Source organism: Drosophila innubila, chromosome X (genome assembly GCF_004354385.1).
Source record: "Drosophila innubila isolate TH190305 chromosome X, UK_Dinn_1.0, whole genome shotgun sequence".
NCBI lineage: Eukaryota > Metazoa > Arthropoda > Insecta > Diptera > Drosophilidae > Drosophila > Drosophila innubila.
This window is the reverse complement of record NC_047626.1, coordinates 25,694,978-25,720,883: the sequence shown is the minus strand read 5'-3', so window position 1 is coordinate 25,720,883 and position 25,906 is coordinate 25,694,978. Positions and strand designations below refer to the sequence as shown.

Sequence of the window (25,906 nt, the reverse complement as noted above, 5' to 3'; positions counted from 1 at the left end):
TTAACTGAAAGTTGAAATGACTTCTTATTTATTGGAAACCAAACACAATAACTTTGTAAAATTTAATTGAAAATGAAATGAGCTCATTAAGTATTAATTACATTAGACTCCCTTTGAAGTTGATCGAATATTCATTTGTGTTGTTTCATTTGCTCTTCGAAACAATCGATAAGCAATGTGAAGTGAAGGCCTCTGAATTGCACAAGTGGAGAATTTGTACAATATTTACATGGGTTTTTATATTTTATTTTCCCCTATTTGATCGCGACACGCATATTTACGTGAGTATGCGGCCACTGGTTTCATTGTTAAAGTGTGTCGTGTGGCATGCAACATTTGAAATAATATTCAAACGCTTGTCATGTTCCCAAGTATGACCAAAAGGATCAAATGACACACGCCTAAGGACACGACAACAATAAACAATACTGAATACAAACTTATTATAAACTCGATTATGCACGTGGCATATAACAATAATCAAACTAACTCGATTCAACACGATTCGATTCGATTTTGACTATTTCAATGCCAATGCCAATACTCTATAAATTAATCTCATTGGGTATATAAATTCGTAACCATATCTATATATATAAGACTTTCTGTTTTGACTGGCGATGGCAATAGGAGCGTAATCAACGTAGAACCCAAAAGGTAAGATCTCGAAGGCTGCATTTTTATACACTGAGCCCATTGAAAATTGCCAAAAAAGGGTATAATGTGTTTGGCAGAATGTATGTAACAGGCAGAAGGGGGCCTGACAGACCCCCCAAAGTATATATATTCTTGATCAGGATCAACAGCCAAGTCGATTGAGCCATGTCCGTCTGTCTGTCCTTCTGTCCGTCTGTCTGTCCGTCTGTCTGTCCGTCTGTTTGAACGCGTCGATCTCAGAGACCATAAGAGCTAGACACTTCAAACTTGGTAAGTAGGTTCCTAGATACCGTACGCAGATCAAGTTTGTTTTTTTTTGATCTGACCACTATATCATATAGCTGCCATTGGAACGATAGATCGAAAATAAAGTTTTAGTATAAAAACTTCTTGGTTTTTTGAGGTATCTCGACTAATCTAACACAATATACACCTGAGCTGGTATAATACATCCTGCCAAAATTTGGTTCTAATCGGACCACTATATCGTATAGCTGCCATATAAACGCTCAGTCGAAAATCAACTTTTAGTATGAAAAAGTTTTTTGTTTTTTGAGATATCTTAATCAAACTGATAGAATATGCATTTAATTTGGTGTTATACATCAGGACCAAATTTGATTCAGATCGGTTTCATATATCATATAGCTGCCATAGGATTAATCGGTCGAAAATAAACTTTTAGTACAGAGTACCTGGGCACAGGGTATCCTACTGTCGAGCGTGCCTGACTGTAGCCGCCCACTATTTATGTTGTATTTGACATCGAATTGGCTAGAATCAAGAAATCAAGCAAGCAAGTTGAAACTTGAGATTATAAATTTAAAATTTTCAATAAACACAGCCGGAAACACTTTGCATGAATTTAAATGCAGAATGAATTCAGAGGACAAACCATGATCAAAATGAGATTCCGCTACTTTTTTTTTTTTTGAATTTGGCAGGATTTTTTACAATAAAAGAAATGTCTCAGGATAAAAGTTAAAGTGTTGTATTATGTTTTTATTATATACGATGTAAGAGATTTAGAATTTTTAATTTTCAAAATTAAACTCGAAATCAAGAAGCAGAGAACATTTTTTTTGTGTTTTGAAACTAATTAAATTTGAATGCAGATTTAATTAAGTGACTAAACTATGATCAATGACACTTTGGCTAAAAATCGATCGAGTTTTAACAAAGTTATGGAAGTTTGAAGTTGATCAAATCTTCCACCTAGCAACTCTACAAGTCAACATTTTTGTTCGATTTGGCGTGGTTTAGGCATATATTAACAGATATGTACTTACGCTTGTGAGTATTTTATCGAGATAAACCGAACTGAAATTTGTAGTTATTTGTTAATATAAAACAAAATGATATTCATAAAGAAAATATAAAATAATTATTGGAAAAACTTATTGAAACCGTGCCGGTACAAACGTTTCAGTATTCGAAAAAAGAATTAAATTCGGTTAAGATTTCGTTTTCGGTACTACAAATTGAACAGTTAGTCTCGGTTCACGGTTTCAATACCGGTTCCGGTATTATTCCCTGCTTAATATCGGACTACTTTATCGTACAGCTGCCAAAAGAAGAATCGGTTGAACATCAAATTTTACCATTTTTTAAGTAAGAAAAACTTTGTTTATTAGGATATTTCATCCAAAATTTAGACTTGAAGAAATGTATACAGTGAGAAAGTATTAAACATTCAAGTTATATGAGGATATGATCTCAATCGAATCATTGTATGTTATACTTGCTTAATATTTGACAATAATTGTTCCTCGAACTTAGGAAAATAAATACTCAAGAGCGAAAAATTAGTTACGAGGCTATTTAAGAAAAGTTGTTTTTAAAACTCAGATTAAAATAACTACAATATTTGAACAGATCGTATATATAAAGTCACGTGCAAAACCGGATAACATCCGTTATGGTATGGTATATGTTTACATAATAAGCCGACTGTCTGAAAGACGTTTGAATACTTTGGATTACTTTTGAATACCATTTGAATAATTGAATGAAGATACTTTGCTAACTGTTACTGGAAACAAAGCAAAAGAAAGCGGAAATAAACATAAACATAAATAACAAGAGAATGCTGCAAAATGGAAAGAGATGTTGCGACAGGCAACTTGCAACGTGAGACATGCGGCACTGCGCATTACTTGTCACTGTGTGAGTGTCACTTTGCTTGTGTGTTGTGTGTGTAGAGGAAACACTATAAAAATACGTAATTCTTGTTCTTTGTTGTTTTTCAATCTATTGCCAAGAAAACATCACAGCAAAAAAAAAATGTCACAAAACAAAAAATCACGTTAAAAAAAATGTATTCGCTTTAACTTTTGTTGGAGACGTAGAAGTTGTAGGATCATTTATGGAACTTGATAGTCAAGCAAAAAAAAATATCACAAATACTTGATATTACTAGTTTGTCGAAACAATTACTTGACTAACTGTAGATATATTAGTTTTCGGTAAAGGGGAACCTTAAGATAAAGTATGCTTATACCGTGATATAAGAGTTTGACTTTAGCTTGACAGAATCGGAGCTTCGTTTGATACCGGTAAGTTTTACAAAGAAATAGAGACCGGAGGAAGAGATATTGAATGAACGAAGGAATCGTTTGAAACATTTGGAAAACTATTCAAAGATTTAGTTTTTTAGTTCTTCAGTGCTTTGGAAAGCACTATCAAATAGAGGTCATCATTTGGACGTATTTGTCAGTCATTTTGTATAGGATTTTGTATAAATTATATATGCTGCCTTGATGCATACTTTAAATGACTGCAGGCATGTTTGTGCATGTCAATACATGTATTTGCAGGCACAAGCATGTAAATAAATAAACAACTAGCTGTCCAATCACATTGTGGTCACTTAACGGTCATTCAATCTGCAGCGATATATGTATTAATACACAAAGATATATGTAGAGATATAGATTCTCGATACGATACATTTAAACACATAGATTTATGTACATGCGTAGCTATACTTATGTTAGACACTATACTACAATTTATGAGTGTTTTAAAATTAGTTTCTTTTTTTTATTATATTTATTTTATTGTTGTCATTCGCTATTTCATTGATGTATTTAATTTAAATGTTTTTCTTATTAAAATAATTTTTGTTTTTATTGTTTATGTTGTTGTTGTTCTTGTTGTTGCTGCTGCTGTTGTTTTTGCCGCTTTTGCCGCGCACCGTGGCCGTCCGTTGCGTCTGACACGCGAAACACGTAACACCGCAATGAAGTCGACAGGCGAAAGACAAAATATTTTGGCCCGCAAGCCGAAAACGGCAAAAGCAAAAATGGCAAATACGTTGGCAGTGACAGAGGCAGCAGCAGCAGCAGCAGCAGTGTCAGCAGCAAAAGGCAGAAAACAGAAAGCAGAAAACAGAAAACAGAACTTGGCGAGACCTGGCAGAACGGCCACAACACACGAGCAAAAATTGTGAAGAAGCGGAGCCAAAAGGAAGGCACGATTTGTGCAAAAAAAAAAAGAAAATAAAATAAAAAAAGCAACAAAAAGTTCAAAGAAAGAACAACAGCAACAACAACAGCAAACTAACTGTAAAACGGCGGCATCTCTCAGCAGCGACGTCGACGTCGACGTCGACTAAAGCAAAATGCACGTGTTATTTGTGCCAAAAGAGAAGAAAAATAAATAAATAAAACAAAAAAAAAAAACAAATGTATTCATAGAAGCAAGATAGCAAGAGTCAAATAGCGAGAGAGCGACAGAGAGCGACAGAGCGCTACACATTGAAGAGAGAGCGCATTGAGAAAGGCAACGCAAGAGCTGAGAGCGAAGAGAACAGGCGCATTTGCAATTGAGAGACTATTATGCTAGCGAGCTTTTTTGGGCTCTCTGTTTTTGTGGTGAATTTGAGTGGCACACACGTGTTCCAGTTTTCAAGCGACAGGCAACAACACTAAACCGCATTGCAATACACCATCCCTCCTCCCTTCCTTTCTCACTCCCCCTGCCCAACACTCCCCACCACCCATCTCAGCCAACAGTCACTAAAGTACAACTGTGCGGCTGTTGTTTCTATGTTTTGCCCAAAATGTGCCTTCATAAGGGAAAAGGAAATGTACACACACACACACACACATATAGGTATGCACACACACACACATGTGTACATATATATATATTTATGTCTGTTCATACACAATTTGTGTCGAGCGCAAGTGGCCACAGTTTTTCTTTCATATTTTTTCTTCGTTCATTTTTTTTTTTTTTATATTTTGCCAGTTTATTTTTTGGTTCAAGCAAAGCGTAAGTTTGGTTTTTCAGCTGGTTTTTATTGTTGCCTCGAGTGTGCTTTTGTAACCATACATATATAGTCACACACAAGCACGGACACGCACATTCACAAAAATGCACTCTGACACAAATGGAAACAGGGATATTCATATCAAATTGTAGATGGATTCTTCCTGCCAAGTGCAAGCACTGGAAGTATCAAAATATCCCCACATTCATCGTGCTCAAAAAGAGACAATTATATATGCAATTTTTGCATTTCAAACTTTAGACGTTTTCAAGCACTCTACACTGAACGAACTGTCAAATTAAAGGATCGTCAAATGAGCGACGGCTTGAAAAGTCATAGAGTCACAGTAACAAATACCATTATTAAACTGACAAAGTAAGTACTGTGCCTTTCTTAATAAAAATGCAAGAATTGCAACATAATCCATAATTTTGACATTTTTCACTAATAACTGTGTGTAACACATGACGTATAATTAATTTGTAAGAAAATAAACAACATTTCTTGTTTAAATTAGTCCAAACTTTTTTTTTTACAGCCCCAGAATCAAAACATTTGTTAAGAATCAGTTTCAAAAGAAGTTGCGGTTCGTTATGAGTTTAACTTATATGTACACCGTGTCGAATGAGTAATATGAAAGTACTTATCAACACTGTGTGCTCAACCCACGCTAGTTTAAAAATTTGTAGTTTTCTGTGTACCAAAAGTACTCATATTTAAAGTTAATTTACTTAAAATTATAAAATTCATTATAAAATTTCTTTATGAGTTTTGCATGTCGTATGAGTAACTTCATTTATTTGATTTTTATTAAATTTGTGGACTTAATATTTGAGATATTTTTCTACACTATTTATTGAACGAACTTTAACTCTTCTAGAACAGACATCAATTCTACTGAACAAACAATTGATTTTAAGATGTAATAAGGTGTTCCACATGTCGTATGAGTAATTTATTGAAAGTATTCCGCAATAATAGTATAAATATTTTTATGATATAAAGTATAGTCATTTTTGCTACTCACTTCCTCAGCGCTTTTGAAAACATTGTTATGTTGTTTATAATTATTTTGACACTATAAGTCTACAATATTTATATCCGTAATTAATTCGCACTTCCATCAGACTGCGGTGAGTGTCGACTGCTCAATCAGAAAATTCACAAACACAGTTTTGAGTGCAATCGTTTTAAGGAATTGCAGTTCACACATGAATAATAGATGAACGTGGGAAGCAAATAGATTTGCATAGTTAATAAGAGAAAATACTAGTATAAATATGTTAAGTTTAAATATTTTCTAGGTGAATTTTCTCCTAATTTCTTCCGAAAACATTTTTTTATATGAAATTAGTTTTTTCTTTAGTGATATTTGTATTTACACACAGGGTAGTTTAGCGTAGTATGTGTCTATATACAATTTTCTTTTATAAGCAAATGATCAAATAAACTAGAATTAAGTTTTAAAGATTCAAAACAATTTCCGCAATAAGAGTGTAATTTTTCAGAAATCCTACTTGAGTTTTACCAAAAAAAAAAATATTTTAACTGAGTATCCAATACTACTTACAAAGCTTTTATATTTGAAGCTATCAAAACTAAGTACTGGGTATCTGCCAGGCGGGTAGACTACACTTACTTTATAGTTATCGCCTCAAGAAATGCCCTCAGATGCCGCTTAAGAAAGTTTATCCATGAATCACTCCGCAAAGACTCAGTTCTACAATATAGTTGTGCAAACACATGTGTACACGTATTTGCATTGTGTGACATCCGATTTGAGGTGCATGTCTCGGCTAATTAAGCATACGCTCCGTGTGCCACACACTTACACTTTCCGTGAACGTGTGCCACAAATAGTATAAAGCACCACACGCAAAAAAGCTGACTGACCGAAAGCTTTACACTGCAACAAACAAACACACACACAGACACACTTTCTATTGAAATGACGCATTCAAAAAGCTCACACATACAGAGAGTTCTCAAATAGCGTTTGCGCGTCCGCTTTTCATAATACCTAAGAGAATTGGCCGCAAACTCGACTATTTTGTCTATTTCGATTAATTTATGCTACTGTGTACCATTAAGAATTTTATGTTTTTTTTTTTCTTTTGAGCGTGCTGATGTCGCTAATGATGTCCGTAATGACAACGCGACTCTCAGTGGAGGTTAAAAATAAATTAAAATTGCAAACGCTACGCTTATTTTTAGTAGTTTTCGGATTAATCATACATCTTAATTAATGATAGAAGGTATGACATATACATAAATACATATATCACGGTTACTTTCTTAATAAAACTTTGCAAGCACATAAAAGTTTTACGAGTTATACTAACTGACTAACAAAATTCCATAAAAGTCATGAAGTAAATTACATAATATCTGTATACTCTGAAAGCACATTTAAGCTACAAAATATTGTATTGATAAAAGTTGATAATAGCAATCTCTTAAAGCTGTCAACTTGATGCACTTCTCTAACTTGATGGCTTGCTGCTTTTATTTTATATTTCTTAATTTTCTAACAAAGCACAAAAAAGCTTCAGCAGTTATTGTTGACAAGTGTTGGTAGCAGTGTACAAGTAGACAATATTCTGCTATTTCTTTTAAATTCCTAATTTGGTAAGGAGCTTTTGAAAACTTTTTGCACATTCACTTAGGTTTAAAATCTGGTGTCCACTTAAGATAACCAACTTTAACTTGTTTAGTGTCCCAATTAAACTTTGTAAGCAGACTTAAGCTTTAGTATATATTTTCAAAACAAGTTGATATTTAGAGTACATAATTATTTAGCAACCACTGTAAATATAAGATTATTCTGACACTTTCAACGAGTGTCATTGGAATCAAAACTCCCTTATGTGTATTTTTTTTTGTGGATGGCAATAAAAATGCAAAATACGTATACGTAATATCGATTCAAAGCAAAAGATTCTACTCACATGATGCGATGGTAGGCATCCGGCTGGGTCTGGGCACATGTCACGGACTGCTCGGACTCCGTAGAATCATCGCGCAGCGTCGCAACGCCGAGCGGTAGTATCGGTATTATAGCAGCTGTCGCAGCTGCCGCTGTTGCCGGAGGTCCCGCCAATGTCGCCGTGTATGCTGTTAGCGGCGTTCCGGTAAAGTTTTGTGTTTGCGGCGATGGTGTCGTGCTTAAAGCCTCCTACAGAGTCACGAATTTAAAGGAAACGATAATAGTTATTTTCGGCACACCGAACATTTGATACCCTTGCAGACCTATGTGAAATAAAAGCCTGCGCTAAATAGTTCCTTTCCCAAAAATATAACGAAACGGAAAAATTTTGAATACTTAAATTTGATTTTCGACTAATCGCCGACAGCTAAATGATAAAGTGTTCCGATTTTCATCAAATTTGTTTAGTAGCTAAAAAGTTTCATTAAATATGCAATTTTTGCATTATTAACTTAAGTTTTAGGGTTTCGTTCCTATGGCAGCTATATTGTATAGTAATCCGATTCATTCGGTTTTGCTTCGTCCAATTTAACTTAGCTTATAGTCTGAACGATAAGTTTTATTGAAAACAGACAGACATTTCCACATGGACTTAGCTCGACATTTTGATGAGAAATATATAAACATTTTATGGGGTTTTTGACGCCCCATTTCTGGATAAAATAATCATAGCCTCTGCAGTGGTATAAAAAGTATGGAACAAAAAATAAATAAATAAATAAATAACTTGTGGAAAAGGTTACAGTCGAGCAAACCCGTCTGTGAGAGACCCTGTACCTTGGCCAAACACTGCGTACAATTTTTGTTAGAATTACTTCTGAGTTTATATCGGATCGTGATACAATTTTCACATCGGAACTGCGCTATATATTCGGTGCGCCAGCATTTAAGTCTATAGCTTTAAAACCAGGAACCGTAACTGTCATCAGTTTTGAAAATAAAAATTTGCAACTTAACAATTATTTCCAAACTTTTATTTAAAAGTTACGATATAACACTTATTTTTGATTTTCATTAAAAAAGAAAAAAAAAAAAATTTAAAGATATTCTAATTCTATTTGTGCCAACCGGACTTGTTGCTTTTTGTTGAAGCCCAGAAGAAGAATATCTTTACATTTTTTAACACACCAATTGGCTCAAAAGACATTCAACTGAACTTTTTTTTTTTTACTTAAAAGTTATTGAATAACTCTTATTCGTGACATTTAAAATAAAAATCAAAAATAACACTAATTTTAAATTTATATTGAAAGCATCAAGAATAAGTGTTATTTTTAAACTTTTAAATAAAAATAGTCATTTAATTATTATTTTTTAATTTTTAAATAAAAATCAAAAATATGAATTAAAATTGATTTCTTTTTAATTTTTATCGGAAATAAAAGTTTTTAGCTTAGATCGCCAATTACGACAAAAATAAGAAATTTTGGTGTACTGCATGTTATCGTAACATAATTCTAACATATTGATTTATTTAGTTAAAATTTGCTAAAATAACACTAATTTATGGTCCCTGTTTAAAACTGCTCATGTAATCAGTTTGTTTTTTAGAAGTGGGGGCGAAAAAGGCATATAAAGAAGCTTATATACCAAATTTGATGTTGCTATTTCATAAAGTCTCTGAGATTGAGAACAGATGAAGATATCAACAAGAAAAGTAATACTTCTGCCTGAAAACCCATTTTTTATTGTTAGGTACAGGGTCTTAAAAACATAGGTATCGATAATTTTGCGAACTATTTTTATGAGTTATTTTAGAACACTATTGTGACTGTAAGATAAGAAAAACACCTTGAATTCGGCGGATTCCTGCACGGAGAAGCGTTTGCGTTCGTATAAAATTTCCCGCTCAATCGAGCGGCTCCGAAATGCAGGTGGCAACGATCGATCCGGCGGCGTTTGCAACTTGGGAGTGTCCGGCGTTTGAACTTGGCCAACAGCAGTGCTTGACTGTGTGGCAACACTTTGTTGCAGCTGCAACTGTTGACGTTGCTGCTGCTGCTGTTGTTGCAGCTGCTGTTGTTGTTGTTGTTGTTGTTTTTGCTGTTGTTGCTGTTGTTGGAAATGCGACGAGGTTGTGGGAGGACTTTTCTCGTTCTGTTGTTGCTGTTGTTGCTGCTGCTGCTGTTGTTGTTGCTGCTGCTGCTGCTGTTGTTGCTGCTGCTGTTGTTGGTGATGCTGCTGCAATTGCTGCTGCTGCTGTCGCTGCTGATTCTGCTCCTCACGCTTTTGCTGGCGTCGTATCTCAAAGTCCAGCAAACGCGCCTCTCGGTTCTCCTTGTCGCGCTGTTTACATGCAATTGTTGCAAAGTGCATTTTTTAGCTAGATAAATTCGTGAGCTCGACGGCCATTATTTGTTTTGTTGTTGCTTAATTATCAAATACTTATGGAGTTTGTCATCTTTTTTGGGTTTGCCTCTGATTAGTTAGTTTAATTACGCGCTAAACGATAGTACGATAGTAAACGATAGTATGCATTTTTTTTGTTTTTCGTTTCTATTTTTGTTTCGTTAAATTATTTGAATTTTGTTAAGTTTTCTTTGCTTATTTTAAATGTTATTTTGAAGAGGCGTCTGCTTGCACACACACACACACACACACACACACACATACACACACACACACACATACATACACACACACGCACACGCACAGTCAAAAGACATAACACTCGATAAGATGATAATGTAAACACGAAGACACGCACACAGAAGACAGTAGACAGTAGACGGGTAGACAGAAGACAGAAGACAGGACACTGACACACTCACCTTATAATTAATAGCGTCCTGCTCTTCCTTTTTGGCCTCACGTTCGTTTCGTTGTCGATCGCGTTGTTTTTCCTCGTCGCTTTGCGCTGTTTTGCTGTCTGCAGCAGCAAAAACCAAAACGAGAGAACGAAAAAGCAAAAGAGAAGAAAAAGAGAAATCGTGGAAAAAAAATATGATTAATTTTTATTAGTTATCGTATTGCTTATCAATTATTATTGAAATTGCCATTCAAAATGTGGCTCTTCTTTTCCATGCGCCAACATAAATTGAAAAGCAAGAAAAATTCATTGAAAATCATAAATTATTGTTATACAATACATTACATTTATATATACATAAATACATACATATTTGTAGAAGGTCAGCATGCAGAACTCGTAACAATTACATAACTTACTATACACATTCCTATGCACAGGCAAAAACCAAACAAAACAGACAAAAAAAAAAAATAAATAGTTAAAAATTAAACGAAAACATAAACAAAAAATTCAAGAATATGCAAATTTCTACGGTCTAATGAGAAGGCTCTGGTTATTGCCTTAAGACTAAATTGCAACTAAATTAGTTAGTCTATTTAAACTTCCCTACGGCATTCAGTCATGCACAAGGCATAGACATACATAAATAGTTAGTCTGTAAATTCTACAATAACTATACTACAAACTATTGCAAGCTGGTATGCTGTTGCCTTTGTACATTCTCAATTTTCATTCTCAATTTATGTTTTCGATTTCCTAATTCAACCTAAAACTATGCAATGGAATTTTGATTATTCCGTAAAAACCCACTTCTTCAAGGTTTTCCCACATTCAATCAATAAATCGTCTAATAATAAATTTAATTATAACTGACTTTCTACAATTTAACGAAGATTTAATTAAGAATGTTACTCATACGCCGTGAAGTGCAGGCAATAAATTCATTTAAATGCATTAATTTCACAATTGACATTTAACTGACGGCATTTTAATTTTTTTAAATTGCTATTTTATTTAAAATATTACTCATACGCCGTGATGTGCAGGTAATTAATTCAATTTATTTAATGCATTTCACAATTGAAATTGAAGGAACATCCTCTGTGCGTTTTTTAGAGCTCTTAATAATGCAAAGTAAGTATTTAAGAACATCACTCATAAGACGTGACGTGCAGGCAATTAAATTAATTTAAATTATGCATTTCATCATCAAAATAAAGCTAACATTTTCTAGGCCTTTTATAAAATTTTCAATTATTTAAAAGTTTGATTTGTCGTAGTTAATTAATTAATTCAATTCCTTATTTGAAATTAAAGTCTTATCCTTTAGACAATTATAAGAGCTTTAAATATTTAAGCTCATATGCCGTGAAGTGCACTAAATAAATTCAATTTAATTAATGAAATTAATACAAGAAACACTACGTTAAAAAGCAACAAATAATTGAATTTATGTAGTTTGCTTTAATTAATTATTAAGTCTTAAAAGCATATGAAAGCTTCGTATTAAGAGCAAGGTTAATAGCCCAGAAATGTATGGTTCGAACGCAATTTTATTTTTCCTTAATTAAATTTTATGAAATCTTTTAGCAGAAATTCGCCTTCTACAGAATTCGACTTTAATTCAACTACGACTGACTTTAAAGCTTATTATACTTTTAAAAAGAAAAATACACTTTGAGCTGTCTTTGGCACAATTAGCAATTAGCTTTGTTGTATTCTGAGTGCAAATAAGGTTACATCTGTACAAATGCTTTGACAGACATACCAGCATTACAGTGGGCTCCATAATTGTATTAAACTTAAGTACATACATCTACAGCTACATCTGTATGTTTGTATGTATGTGCCATAACCTTTTAAAAGGGAATCAGTTAAGAGACAGAGAAATGGGGTTAGAGAGAGAGAGAGAGAGAGAGAGAGAGACACGGTATTCTACTTATGGACTTATGTAGTATGTGCTTACAATTATTTTGTCATTCGGTATTTACGTACACCAAGAGCAAACCAACTAAATAAAAATAAGAATGGAAAAAGAAAACGGAAAACGGAAAAACCAAGGAGAACCAAATAATGCGCTTTTTACAACCACATAGCGAAACAGTCTAATATATGCACATTTAATAGAATTATAATAATAATAATAATAATGACACTAATAGAAAAAAACAATAAACAATGCGATAAATTTCAAGTTCAATTCAAGGCAACAACAACTACGAGACAAGAGCGAGACAGCATGAGCAAAGGCAAGAGCGAGCGAGACATACAAAGAGATAGATAGAGAGAGAGAGAGAGAGAGAGAGAGAAGGAGTGATAGAGAGAGAGTGAGACAGACTTACTCCTTACCTCTATATGTGTCAGTTGGTTTTCTTGTACATTGTTGTTGTTGATGTTGTTATTGTTGTTGTTGATGATGTTGATGTAATTGTAGCTGTAGTTGTTGTTGTTGTTGTTGTTGTAGTTGTTGATGTTGATGTTGTTGTTGTCGAAGGTGGCAATACTTGTTGTGGGTGTGTCGATTGTATGATATTTGAGCATTTAAATTGTTGCAACCTTACAGTGCGTGTGTTGCGTGTGTTGCCAAGCAGACGAAACTTTTCATTCTCGTTTTTGCGTTTTCTTTATATTTCTTTTGTTTGCATTTCTTTTTTATTTATTTATTTATGCTTCCGCTTTTTCTACTTTTTGCGCTTTGTTTATTTTGAACAGCGGTGACGGCGTTTAACGGTGAAATTAGCAGTGTGTGTGCATGTGTCTTTGTGTGTGTTTATGTGTGTGTGTGTGTGCATGTGCTGGTGTGTGTGTGTTAAGCAGTTTACCGTTAGCGGGGGCACAACAAAATGTCGAATAAATGGCCCCTGCGGCATGTGTGTGTATGTGTGTGTGTGTGTGTGTAAGTGTGAGTGTGTGTGTGTGTCGAGGTCGAGCAAACACTCAATATACAAATTCCTCTTGCAGCTATGCACATACATACATGTATGTGTAATTGTTAGTGTCTCTGTGTGTGTGTGTGTGTGTCTGTCTACGAATCATGTTCAATGGCTGAATGTACCGTTACATGTATGCACTACATATACATATATATATATAAGAATGTTAGCTATGTACGAGTATTAGACGATCTTGATTTAGAATATATGTATACACATATATATATATATATATATATAGAAAATATATATATGTACATATATCTATGTTTATGTCATTGTTTTTTTTTTAGAATATTAGCTGAGCTGTGGCGTTACGTGGTCGTTGGGCGTGGTCGGTGGTCGGTGGGCGTGGTCGTGGTTAAGGTGGCGTGTCAGGATAAACGTGGATAAACGACACAATATCAAAGAAAAGATAAGAAACAACAAAATTGTGAATGATTATTAATTTTTTTTTTTACTATTTTCGTTTCTTTTTTTTTTAGAGCTTAGCTTTTGATTCAGTTTTAACTATTTTTAAAGCAGAGAAAACTAAATAAATTATAGTTTGATATTTAACTCCTTCCTTTTTCTCTTTTGTTTTATATCCTTGCAGCGCTCTATGAAGTGTAAAACTTGGAATGTCTATGAGCTGATTTGGGTTAACAGAACTTTTAGTTTTTATAGAAATGTTCTATTAAACAACTATTAAAATCTCAATATTCCGACCGAGTTTCATTAAAATCGTTCGACTATATCATAAACCGGTCATAGGAACGATGGTAAATGATTTTTTGTATACAAAAATAGTAACTGAATTCGCCAAATCCTAAAATTGTTTATTGTATTGAATTGTAGATAAAATCAAAGAATTCAATGTTATGGTCTAACTCACAGAAAAGATAGATCGAAGCTTAATAGGAACCATCTGCAAGGATATATAATCCTCGGCAATCCGAAGATAGCTATGCTATCTAGATAAATTTTTGAAAGATGTTTATAGCTTACTAGATACTAAATATATAATAGATTTAGTTAGCAAAGGAGCTTAAAAAAATATAATAGTACAGTAAAATTAAAAAGTAAACCTAATTGTTCCTAAATGTTAATATATATAACATACGAATTCGTATTTTGCGCATGATCCGTAAGATCGTTAGGTTTAGGCATACCTGATCTAATCTTTTCAAACATTGGTCTGCAAATTTTTAAGCTACATACATACAACATACGTAGTCCGATATATAAGTATACAATATATAATATATAATACCTAATGGATCGATTTTATTTTACTTGATTTGTTTGTTCAAAATGATAACGTAAAACTGAAACTAAAATTGGTGGCATTGTGTTGTACACACAGACACACACGATAAGAGTCTCAGATACTTTGAAGATACATAGTCAATATTTAAGATACATATATTGTATATAGTTTATAAATATATATATATATATATAGAGTATATATATATATAGAGTATATATAGTAAGTTTACATCTATATACGATTATACGATTCAGTTTCACTTAGTTACATACGTACATACGTATACAAAACGCAAGAATATATTATTAATCGAACTGTAAACAGAGCAAGAGACCGGGTACATTTAGAGACTTGCCGTTAGAAGATAGTAAACAAAACCCAAAAAAAAAAGATACATTAAAGACGTACCAAAATAAAAAAAAAAAATAGGTAAAATAAACAACAAAATAAAGTAAAATATAAGTGGAAAGAAACAATTAAATGCTGCAACACGCAAAACCGTACATGCAACTCACTTGAGGAACCGCCGCCAGCGCCAGGTGGCGGATAGGAAAACCAAAATTGATGTGCCAGTTTGAAGTGGCCCAAAGATGGGCTTGCTGCAATGCAAAGAACAAAAAAAAAACAAGTAAAACACTTTAAAACATTTTGCGGCAAGCACTTAAAAATCCTTAAAAGTACAGTCAACTCCGGTCCCACCCACGTAAGGCAATCTCTCTGCCTCTCGCTTATTTTCATACCTACTGACCTAAGACAACCAAGAAAATAAAGAGGAAGTACTTTTGTCGATTTTCCATAAATTCTTAACTGCTTTTTGCCTAGCACAATAAATTTTAAAATACTTCTGATTATATCTACTTTTTTGCTTAAATTTTAAAATATGTTCAAGGAATGTTTACTGAATCTCATGATAAGTAATAGTTTACAAATGTTAACAACTGAATTTTTTTGAACAATGTACATATTTTCATAATAAACTTAAGTTTTTATCATTGTTTCTATTGACACAATTTATAAGATATAATATGAGAAATTTTTAATATATTTTATATTTGATATAATTACAGATCTGAAGAGATAAGTAAAACATCTTTCAATTTGGGTTAAGCCAGTTTTTCAAGTATCACTGGAATGAGTCCTTCACATTTTGATAAGTGTGCTATAGTTGAACCTTCGATATAATGAATTATATGATTTTCTTTAGATTCCTATTTTAATTATAATACTAGAAAACGAATTTTCTCGATTAAAATTTTCTGAAATTATATTATATAAATTATTTATAAGCCTCTTTTCCAATTTTAAAATTTTTAACGGGCAAAAACTGAAAAAATCGCGGCAAAAACAGCAAAACACAAAAACTGATGCATGATCTTATTCATGTCTACTTAAAAACTATGAAAAAGTTAAAATTTTTAGACTTGTCCTGTATTTCTGTCTGTTTTTTAAATATTTGTCCTATTTTTGTCCTTTTTTCGAAGTCTATCCTGTTTTTCTTATCGCATTATGGCAGCACTGACCGGCATGTTTAGGAATTATAAAAACTGCCAACTAAAGTGAACTAATTGACGAATACTCACCAATAAGCTATGTGTTTGTTTTAAAGTTAAGGTCAAAGGTTTTCCAGTTTTCACTCACTTTTTTTGTTGTTATTTTAATGTACATATGTGAATTAAAACTTTTTCAAAGCGTCTCTGAGCTTATTGGAACGGATCGAAGTTATGATTGGGTGTGTGTGTGAGTGTGTGTTTATGCGTGTGTGTGTGTGTTTGTTTAATGCTTTTATGCACACACACGTATGCAGATGCATTTGCATGAGTATCTGTTAACTTTGATTATAAAAGTTGAATTTGTTTGAACAACAATTACAGTTGAAAAATGCAACTTGGTTACTTAAAAGCACGCACGCACACACACATAAACATACACATACACATACATTTGTGTGCACAACAAACAACCAAGTACACACACATGCACTGCATACACATGTATATGCAATGATAAGACAACTTTTACCGAGCTTATTTTTATTTTATTTATTTTATTTTTTTTTTATAATCGAATTTTGCAATTAAATTAATAATGCAAACCGTTAAACGGTCGGAAGTGTTAAATTAGAAAATCAGCGCAGATTTGTAACATTTTTCAAGTGAAGTCAAGTGTAATTTAATATGGATAGCAGCGAAATGGAATTGAAATTGGAATGCGAGACACTGAGAGGCAGCAACAGCAGCCGTTTGCCGTTTATCGCGACTCGAGGAGGGTTCTGCAAGTTCCGAGCCAAAGTATCACACGCCGACGCCAACGCCAACGTCAACGGCAGCGTTGGCGTCGACGTCGACGTCAGCGTCAACGCTGGCAGCAGCATCAAAATGCTTGTCGTCGCGGCCTTCGCAAATGCAGAAATGCTGTCGACGCTGTCTCTGTCGCTGTCAGCGTCGCTGCCGACGCTCAACACTCGCAGTCTCGTCGGCTATTCGGCAACTTACAGAATTTCTTGTTGCTTTTGTTGTTGTTTTTGTTTTTTCTGCTGCTGCTGCTGATTTCGTATTTTGTTACACTGCAGTTTGCACCATAAGTAGCAGAGTATTCTCTCGCTCTGTATTTATTCACTCTCCTCCCGAGTGACTGTCGCTCTCACTTTGCCACTCGCTCATTCTCTTGCTTTTACTCTTGCTCTTGCTTTTGCTAGCTCGTCGTTATTAACGTCGCTTTTCTTTCATTTGGCATTAACGATACGAAACCAAAATAATAAGGTGCTAACGCCGCACACACACACACGCACACACACACACATACAAAACAGGAAACGTTCATAACACACACGCGGAGGAATACAAGCGACATGACAACTACAACTTATTACATATTACACTGTCTACAGCTGTTTATCTATTTACACTGTCTGCACTTATGCACGATTATATGCTAGAAAAAATCCATATACTACTAAAATCTTAGCCTACACAAAAAAAAATGGCTGACATCATCAGGCGGCCCAAATCAAGCAAGGATTTCCATATAATTTCGCTAAGAACAGTTTAATTTTACAATGTGAGTGTAGATCTCACATGATATTAATATTTAGTACAAGGCTGCAAACCGGAAGTGGAAGTATTAAATCTATACAAACAGAAACCTCTCAGACTCCTTGAAAATTTTAGTTCGAGAAACATAATTATTATCAGGGACTGTAATCATTTTAAGTTTTATTACAAAACTCAAGAAATAATCATTATTCTATGAGTTTTATTATTTTACTTATGATTACTTTTGACCAAAAAATTAAACTCATGAATAATAATTAATTTTAATAAAAAAAATAAAACTCATAGCACAATGTTATTATGACTTTATATAAAAAAAAATTTGAATGAAATAAATATTTTATTGAAAATATCATTTAAAAAAAATTATTGTATCTTTTTATTTTAAATTTAAAAATGTTTCACTGAGTAGGAATGAATATAAATTTTGTCCATATATTCCTTATAAAAAAGTCAAAACAACACCTTGAGTTTTATATTCGATTCAAAAAAAAAATCCAGTTAAGAAATAAAAACATGAATTAAAAGAATATTATAAATTTTTTTTATAAACATTCAAAACACAAATCTAAAGTCTTGCTTTATGGTTAAGAACTTCTTCAAAATTTTGTAGATTTTCCTAGCCGAACCTATATTTAGTATATACTAGATGTAGTTAATTTGATGGATTGCAGATTTGGTCACTCTGAAATTTGAAATCCTTTGATGAGGGCATGTTTCTTGCAAGAGTGTCGAGTGTTGATATTAAACATTGCACTAAAATTTAATTAATTCTTATATAATCATTATGTATTCACTGTCGAATTTCAATAGATTTCTCTACATTAATTGTATTCAATTTTGCACACGATTTCAAGTTGAGTTTTGTAATTAATTTGATAATATAATGTTAGTGTATTCTTTAGGCGTACTCCCGCGTATTGTAAATAATTAAATTACTCGATTATGCAGCAAGCCTTAATATATAAAAAAAAATTAGTTATTCAAGGACCCACGCTCTCAAAGATTAAACTACCGACACACAAACCATACATAGTATACTATATAGTACATTTATGTACATATATACTATATATAGATAGATAGGCACACATATTTATCTGATTAGCAAATTTTCAGACAAGGGCGTGAGTTAAATTGTTACGCTTATATGTTAGTATATAAGGAGGAAGCTTCTTAGGCAACCGCAAGTACAAACACCCACAAACAACTATATGGATAGATATACTATTTGTATATATCGTATATAGTATACATATAACATATGAACAATACGTGACACAGTCCATTAATAGAACACTTTGGTTTATGAAGAAATTTTGGCAAATAACATTACAAATAAAACCAAAAAAAAAGACGTAGACAACCAGATGAATTTGAGCACAGAAAAGAATTTGATAGAAAAATAGGCACTTTTGATATATATCCGTATCATTAGGCATTACCATTGGCTACACACGAGTAGCCAGAACCGGAACAAGCTAAACCAGGGCACGTTTGGATGCGTGTGAGAAGTGAGACTTGTCGGGGACTTGCAATGTGAATGTGACTGTGGCTGCTGGACTTGATTGCGCGACTGGTGCTCCCACAAAGCGTCGCCTCGTTGTTGCCCAAACTATGCACATTGTCTCATAATGGATGCCTGATTACAGCCGAGAACGAGCGCCAACACATGGTTAAAAAAAAAGAAGAAAACTCTAACGAGCCACGACGGAGCAGCGGCTCTCCCTTGTTTTATTCTACTGAGAGAGGCAAACGAAGAGAAAGTCACACAGATAGAGCGAGAAAGAGAGAGGAGAGAGAGTGAGAGAGAGAGAGCGCACCTCTCAGCACGTCTGCGTGAGAAAATGGGAATTCGGCGAATGACCCAACAGGAAATGTGCATGAATCCTGGTCTCATTTCTCATTTACCCACTGCAGATTCTCATTTATATTCAAACCTTGTGGACGCACTTTATTATTACCGGTTAAATGTCTTGGCTGTCAATGGCCCTTAAGTCCCTATTAATATATCCCAATATGATTCATTATTCATTACAAATAAAAATGCATTATTAAACTTTACTTCATTCTTCCAAAAAAAAGTCTTGTAAGAAAAATATATTAATTTTAATATCATTCGTTAAATACCATTCACCACAGATATTATTTCTCAATATTACTTTTTGCTTTTTAATTTTGAAATCTTAAAAGCTTTGGCAGTTACAAAGTACCGATAAGATTATTCACATGGATATCGATATGGGTGCGTATGATTGACACTTATCGTATGCTGAAATATCGATATAAGCAGGTGACGACTGCTTTGATATGCTGTCATCGACTCGCCACCACTTTTCATCAGCTGTTTATGGATGTGACCAAGTGGTAAGCGCCTTTTGTCTGTTTTTAATTGTTAATTTAACTATTTACACTCATTTTTGTTGCAGGACTTTGTCGACTTTAGATTATCACTGTGCTGGGCGCATATGTCACAATTGATATCCTGGTAACTGTTTGGGAAGTCATTGAATTCAGCCTGTTCAATTCTCATGTAGTTGCTACTCCTGCTAATTCTTTTAACTTCCAGTGATTGTCTCAGCTTACTAGTAGAAATGTAACTCCCTTCCCCACTGTCTATCTTATTCCTATTTTAAATATTCCTACGCTTCTTAATGCTGCTGCTACGCCGTCGCAGCACAGCCATTGTCGGCTAACGGTAAAGACCTGCCATTTTGCTGTACTCTCTCATTTGTTTTCTCTTGCGCTCAATGCTGTTGAATACCATTATATTTTGCTCTTGCAATCGTTTCTCTTTAACTCATTTGAAGGCAATTCTTGTTGTCATTTTAGCAAGATTTGACAGCTTTTAGAAGGCTTATAAGTTTTTTAAATTAAGGCCCGTATCGTATTAAAATAAACGGTGCCCTAAAGAGAAGCAGAATAATTTCACAACTATTTCATAGAAAAGTCTCAGTCGGCGAACGTATTCTGGTCTACTCGATACGGGCGTTTAAATTAAACCAAAATCATAATTTTTTTTTCGGTCTTAAGTGTAGTAATGCTAAGTATTTTTTATAATTTTCTCATCTTTCTTCTACTTTGATACAAAACACTAACGCATTTCGACCGGCTCAAAACTGTAGACAATAGATTTTTACACAACCTGTACAGCATTTACGTATACGTGATTTTATTTAAGTGAAGGAGTGAACAAATTCTTCAAATTAAAAAAAAATATATATATATATATATTTATAGCAATTTTATTAGCTTAACAGAAAATTTCGGAAGGACTAGCAACCATTTAGCAGACTGCCATGAAAAATAAATTAATATTTGAGAGTAAATAAGCCAAAGTATGTATAAATATAAAGAGCAATTGTTGTTGTGTTTGCATTTGGCAACTGAGTGCGAAGTGTGCGTCCAATGAATTAATGTTAATACATATTTAACTACCCAAAAAAAAATACGCGCCCAAAATAAACAAGATGCTTGGCTGTGACCGTGTGCGAAAGCTTTAATGTGTATGCACGTACAAAAGTCGCTCTGTGTGTGTGTGTGTGTGTGAATAACAAAGCAAGCCTAGATTATTAAATAGCAGAGCTCAGCAGAGTCGAAGAGCGAGGTGGAGCAGAGAGGAGAGCAGCTTTAACAGCAGCAGGCAAGCCTCCAACGAGCCACAGTCGAACGACCCCTCCCCACCCCACTCTGTGCCACCACAGCGCATCGTCGCACAGTGGGCCAAACTGTTGGGCTGGCAAAGTTTAATTTAAATTTGATTGTTTTCAAAATTCATTTTAAAAAATTGTTTCTATTGGTTGGAGTATTGACTCCAATTTTTAAGTCCAACTACAAAATACTTAAAATGACAACACTGAGGACTTATTTATTTTTTTCTTAAATACATATGCATATTTAGTTGCTACTCGTACTAGTGATGTAAAAAAACATCGATGCATCGCACATTGAATCTTATTTAACGATGTTTCGCGATGTTTTACGATGTTTTTGCAGATACCGATGTTCATCGATGCATCGAAGATTGACTAAACATCGGTCGTAACGGTTAAGACTGCTATGAAAGTATAACAGGCAATAAATATGACTGCTACAGAAGCACTAATTGTTATAATTATAATTTAAAATATTGTTAATCAAAAAAATGTATCAACGGAATTTATTGAGGAGGTAATATTTATATTAAACATTGTCAATAAAAAACTGTTAATGTTATGAAAACAAAATTTTTTATTATTTTATTAAATTCGAATAATAGATATACGATATCAACGCTTTATTTTCATTAATTTTTTTTTTAATGGAATTTTGTTATGAAAACATTTTTTACAAACATAAATGCTCCAAAACACAAAGAAAAATTTATAATTTAAGTGATTTTTTTACTTTATAAAACTTTAAAAGCTTTAAAAACAAAAGCAGATTTGACAGCAGTGCTCGTATTATATGCTGGGCCATCAATGTCTGGTAATTTTCTGAAGCCATTTTGGTTTAAAGATACATCCGTTTTCCAATAAGGCAATATGAAAATGATGTTTTGAGAAATCTGATTTTAACTGGCTTTCGCATATCTATTTGGTTTGTATGTGTATAAAAAAGGAAAGAATATATGTTTTAATTAAAGAATATTTAGTTATCATACTTATTGGGCTTCTATTGAAAAAATATTAATTAAATAATATTTTGTTAGTTCTCAATTTTGTTAAGCTTGTTAGCCCACTGTGCGTAGTGCAAAACGATGTGTGAGAATTTGAGTCAGTTTTAGTTGAAGTCTGAACGAAAAAAATAAATAAAAAGAAAAAAATAAAACAGTTGCTTGCGCACAGTGAAACGCGAAACAAGCGCTGCCGACGTCGCGTCGTCTCGTTCTCTTGTCCGCTTTTTTTCGTCGTCATCGTCATCGTCAGCATCAACGTGTTTGCGTCGCGAAGACCGTTACAATAAAGCCAAAACAAAAAGATCTGAAAACAAAAAGTTTATAAAAACAAAATATATATTAAAGAGAAATAAAACTTTATTTTTTTTGAAAGCAGAATAAAAGCTAAAATGTAATTTTTAAACACCTGCACATACACACACGCACACATACACAGCGAGATTGACAGACATTTAAAATTGTTTAGCTTTTTGCAATTGATCAATGTCAGCGCATGGGAAAATGCAATGAATGAAACAACCAGGGCTGCAACAAGCATATCAGTATTGGATTTGCAATCGCGTCTGCAATACGAATACAAAACGTAACAAATCAATTGCATAACTCTTTATATTGTGTACATTTAAATCATGCGACGCGTCGCATGTGCTGCGACTGCGTGCCAGCCCTAGAAAAAGCGATAACACAACGACGACGCATCGCGACGCCAGCGTCAACGTCGACTGCACAATGTGCACGCGTGCGTGCGTCTGCGTCAGCGCCTGCGCGAGCGAACACAACAATTGGTTGCATTGATCATTTTCGCGCACTGCAAATGTGTGCAATAATAATAATAATAATAAAGCTAAGGCTGCAAGTGTGAAATGTATTGATAAAGCTAATGGCATTCTCGCTTAAAGCTTTTGCGCTTAAAATAAGCTTTTAATTGAAAGTTTGTTCAAGCAGTTGACTATTTCGGTCACTGGGCCACCAGAAAACGAGTATAAAGTTGAAAGAGATAGATAGAGAGTTAAAGTAGCAAAGCTTAAGAGAGTGGCATTTAAGAGACAGAGTGCAATAAAGTGTGAGAGTTGATTATCCTTCAGTTTGCTTATTGTTTGCCATTTCGTCAATTGCATTGACGTAATGCAATTGCTGTTCAAACAACACACACACACACACACACAGAGACGTACAAAGAATTTAGTGTCTATCGCAGGTGTGTAGCCTAAAGTGGTTTCAATTTCGCAACTAAACAACACTGTGGCTTGCCGGTTAGCGAGGGGGTTGGAGGAGGGGGCAGATCGATTGCTTAGCGTCATATCAGCGTCAGCAGCAGCAACGTCAGCGTCAGTGCCAGCGCACCTTTTGTCCGCTCGTCAAAAGTCTTGTCAAAAATTGCACTTTGTTTTTTTTTTTATACATGTACATATGTATGTATACATTTATTATTTTTAATTATTGTTTGCTACTTATGCCGCTTGATGGGCGGCAATTTTGTTGTCAACCTATGCGTCGCTGCTTGCCGGACTCCAACGACGACGCCGACGCCGCCCACAGAGCTTGCATGACTGATCTTCATATACATATATGTATGTATATGTATGTGTGTAGGTGCGCCGATGTCTCTCGCAGTCGTCGGTTGTCTCTTTGTGTGTTGGCCGCTGGTCGCTGGCCACTGTCCGCTGTGGCGTCTGCGTCTGACAAAAATACGCGCGTCATGCTGTCGACGTCGCGACGTTGGCCAAAGCCACTGACGTCATAGCGACAATGGAGCGAACAAAGTGCGATGCCGCACATTGGGACAACACTGATCGTAAATCGAAATTGATATTGAATTGACATTAGCCGTCGGTTAGCTTATTGTAATCGATCATTGTCATCGATACGAGTGAACATTGCAAATATGTAGGTAATAGTAATCGAAGATCGGGTATCTGAATCATTGTCGGATCACTCACAACTACTCATCGTGTCATTGTGAATGATGGTTGTGACAAATGTTAATTCATTGCTTTATTTTACTGCATTTGCCGGCTAAATATCGGCATACTCAGGGATGAGTAAAACCTTTGTCACCTGGCGAGTCCGGTAACAACCAGGGGTGCCACAGAAATCGAAACTATCCAAAAATATCCCAAAAATGTATGGAGATTTGGGAGATTTTCGGTTGGTTTCGCTTTTTCTAGCACCCCTGAATAACTCACATTTCATTTATCGGAACAATACTCGGTCTTTTGGTTTCTCAACACCTCCATGGAAAATCTGCTAGCACGGATTAGGTGGACAGATGTTATTATCTAGGAAAAGATTTTCAATCGAAGCATGGCCTTAGACGTCACACCTCTTTCACATTCTGTTTATATAAAAACTAACTTTTTTTCAATATATACATTAAAGTTTATGTCTATTAAAATAATATATATAAATATATTACACATTCTTCACAATGAATACCCTACAAGAACGTATATACTTACAATCAAAGCACACGATAACTAATTTTAAAAAGTTAAAAAAAAAAAAAAAAATTCAGCATTCCGGAATAAAATCAATCCAATGCGTTGTCAGAATTACGGTAGTTCCGGATTCCCTTAAACCAAGTACAAAATATTTGAATCAAGTCCGATTCTTCACATGGCTCTCAGGAAATATTTTGATTTTCGGGGAATTCGAACTAACATAAAATATTTTATGCTTCTTTGACTTTTTGAATGTTGAGTCGTTGCCATTTTATCCGCATGTTGTCTTAATTTAGGAAAAATATCCTTAAATCATACCTAAAAAATGTTAAAATAAAATATTTTAAACATGAATTTCAAAAATATTTTTTATTTGATTTTGTTAAATTTTAAATATTTTGTAAATAATTTAATTGATTTTCCAATGAATAATCTATTTTTATATTTTAATTTAAAGTACTATATAGTAGACATATTTTAAAAGCCCAACTGGGGACAATATTGAATCTAATGAATAGGAATAAGAACATTTTGGGTATAATATCTTAAGGGGTTAAAAAGAATCAAGTTATTTTTAAAATTTAAAGCTTACAAAGTTTTGTAGCGCATTTAATATCTTGAAACAAGTGACATAGCTGTTCCCAGGAAGAGAATATGTATATATATTGTAAGTAGAATAATGTGAAAGTACGAGTATCTGTGATAAGTGTATTTACTTTACTTATAAATGAATAACATACATATGTACATATGTACATCGTATGTGACTGATGAATGGCTTATCATGAGAACATGTTCTCATGCTGCTTACGTATTTCAACATTTGTATCAAAATCTACGTTCTTTTGCGTATTATTCTATTCATTGGCAAATACATACTTAATTAAAGCACTTGGAATAAT

General features: G+C 33.9%; 1 protein-coding gene and 1 long non-coding RNA gene across 4 annotated transcripts; both read right to left on the bottom strand.

The window, feature by feature from the left end:
• Positions 1-7,979: 7,979 nt before the first annotated feature.
• Positions 7,980-13,475, bottom strand: LOC117789152 (putative uncharacterized protein DDB_G0288037). 2 transcript variants are annotated; one of them, XM_034628217.1, is made up of 4 exons: positions 13,021-13,475; positions 10,691-10,788; positions 9,711-10,205; positions 7,980-8,108 (listed from the first exon to the last, which is right to left on the bottom strand). In XM_034628217.1, exons 1-4 carry the CDS (start codon positions 13,210-13,212, stop codon positions 8,099-8,101), a joined length of 795 nt encoding a protein of 264 aa, XP_034484108.1. In that variant the 5' UTR covers positions 13,213-13,475; the 3' UTR covers positions 7,980-8,098. The 2 variants fall into 2 exon arrangements, with proteins under 2 accessions (XP_034484108.1, XP_034484116.1); XM_034628225.1 differs by lacking the exons at positions 7,980-8,108; positions 9,711-10,205 and adding an exon at positions 10,282-10,361.
• Positions 13,476-13,895: 420 nt separating this feature from the next.
• LOC117789164 lies at positions 13,896-19,426 on the bottom strand. Of its 2 annotated transcripts, XR_004617841.1 has the most exons (4): positions 19,352-19,426; positions 16,437-16,555; positions 15,372-15,455; positions 13,896-13,910 (listed from the first exon to the last, which is right to left on the bottom strand). It is a non-coding gene; the product is annotated as an uncharacterized LOC117789164 (long non-coding RNA). The 2 variants fall into 2 exon arrangements; XR_004617842.1 differs by lacking the exons at positions 16,437-16,555; positions 19,352-19,426 and adding an exon at positions 18,902-18,932.
• Between the last annotated feature and the right edge of the window lie 6,480 nt (positions 19,427-25,906).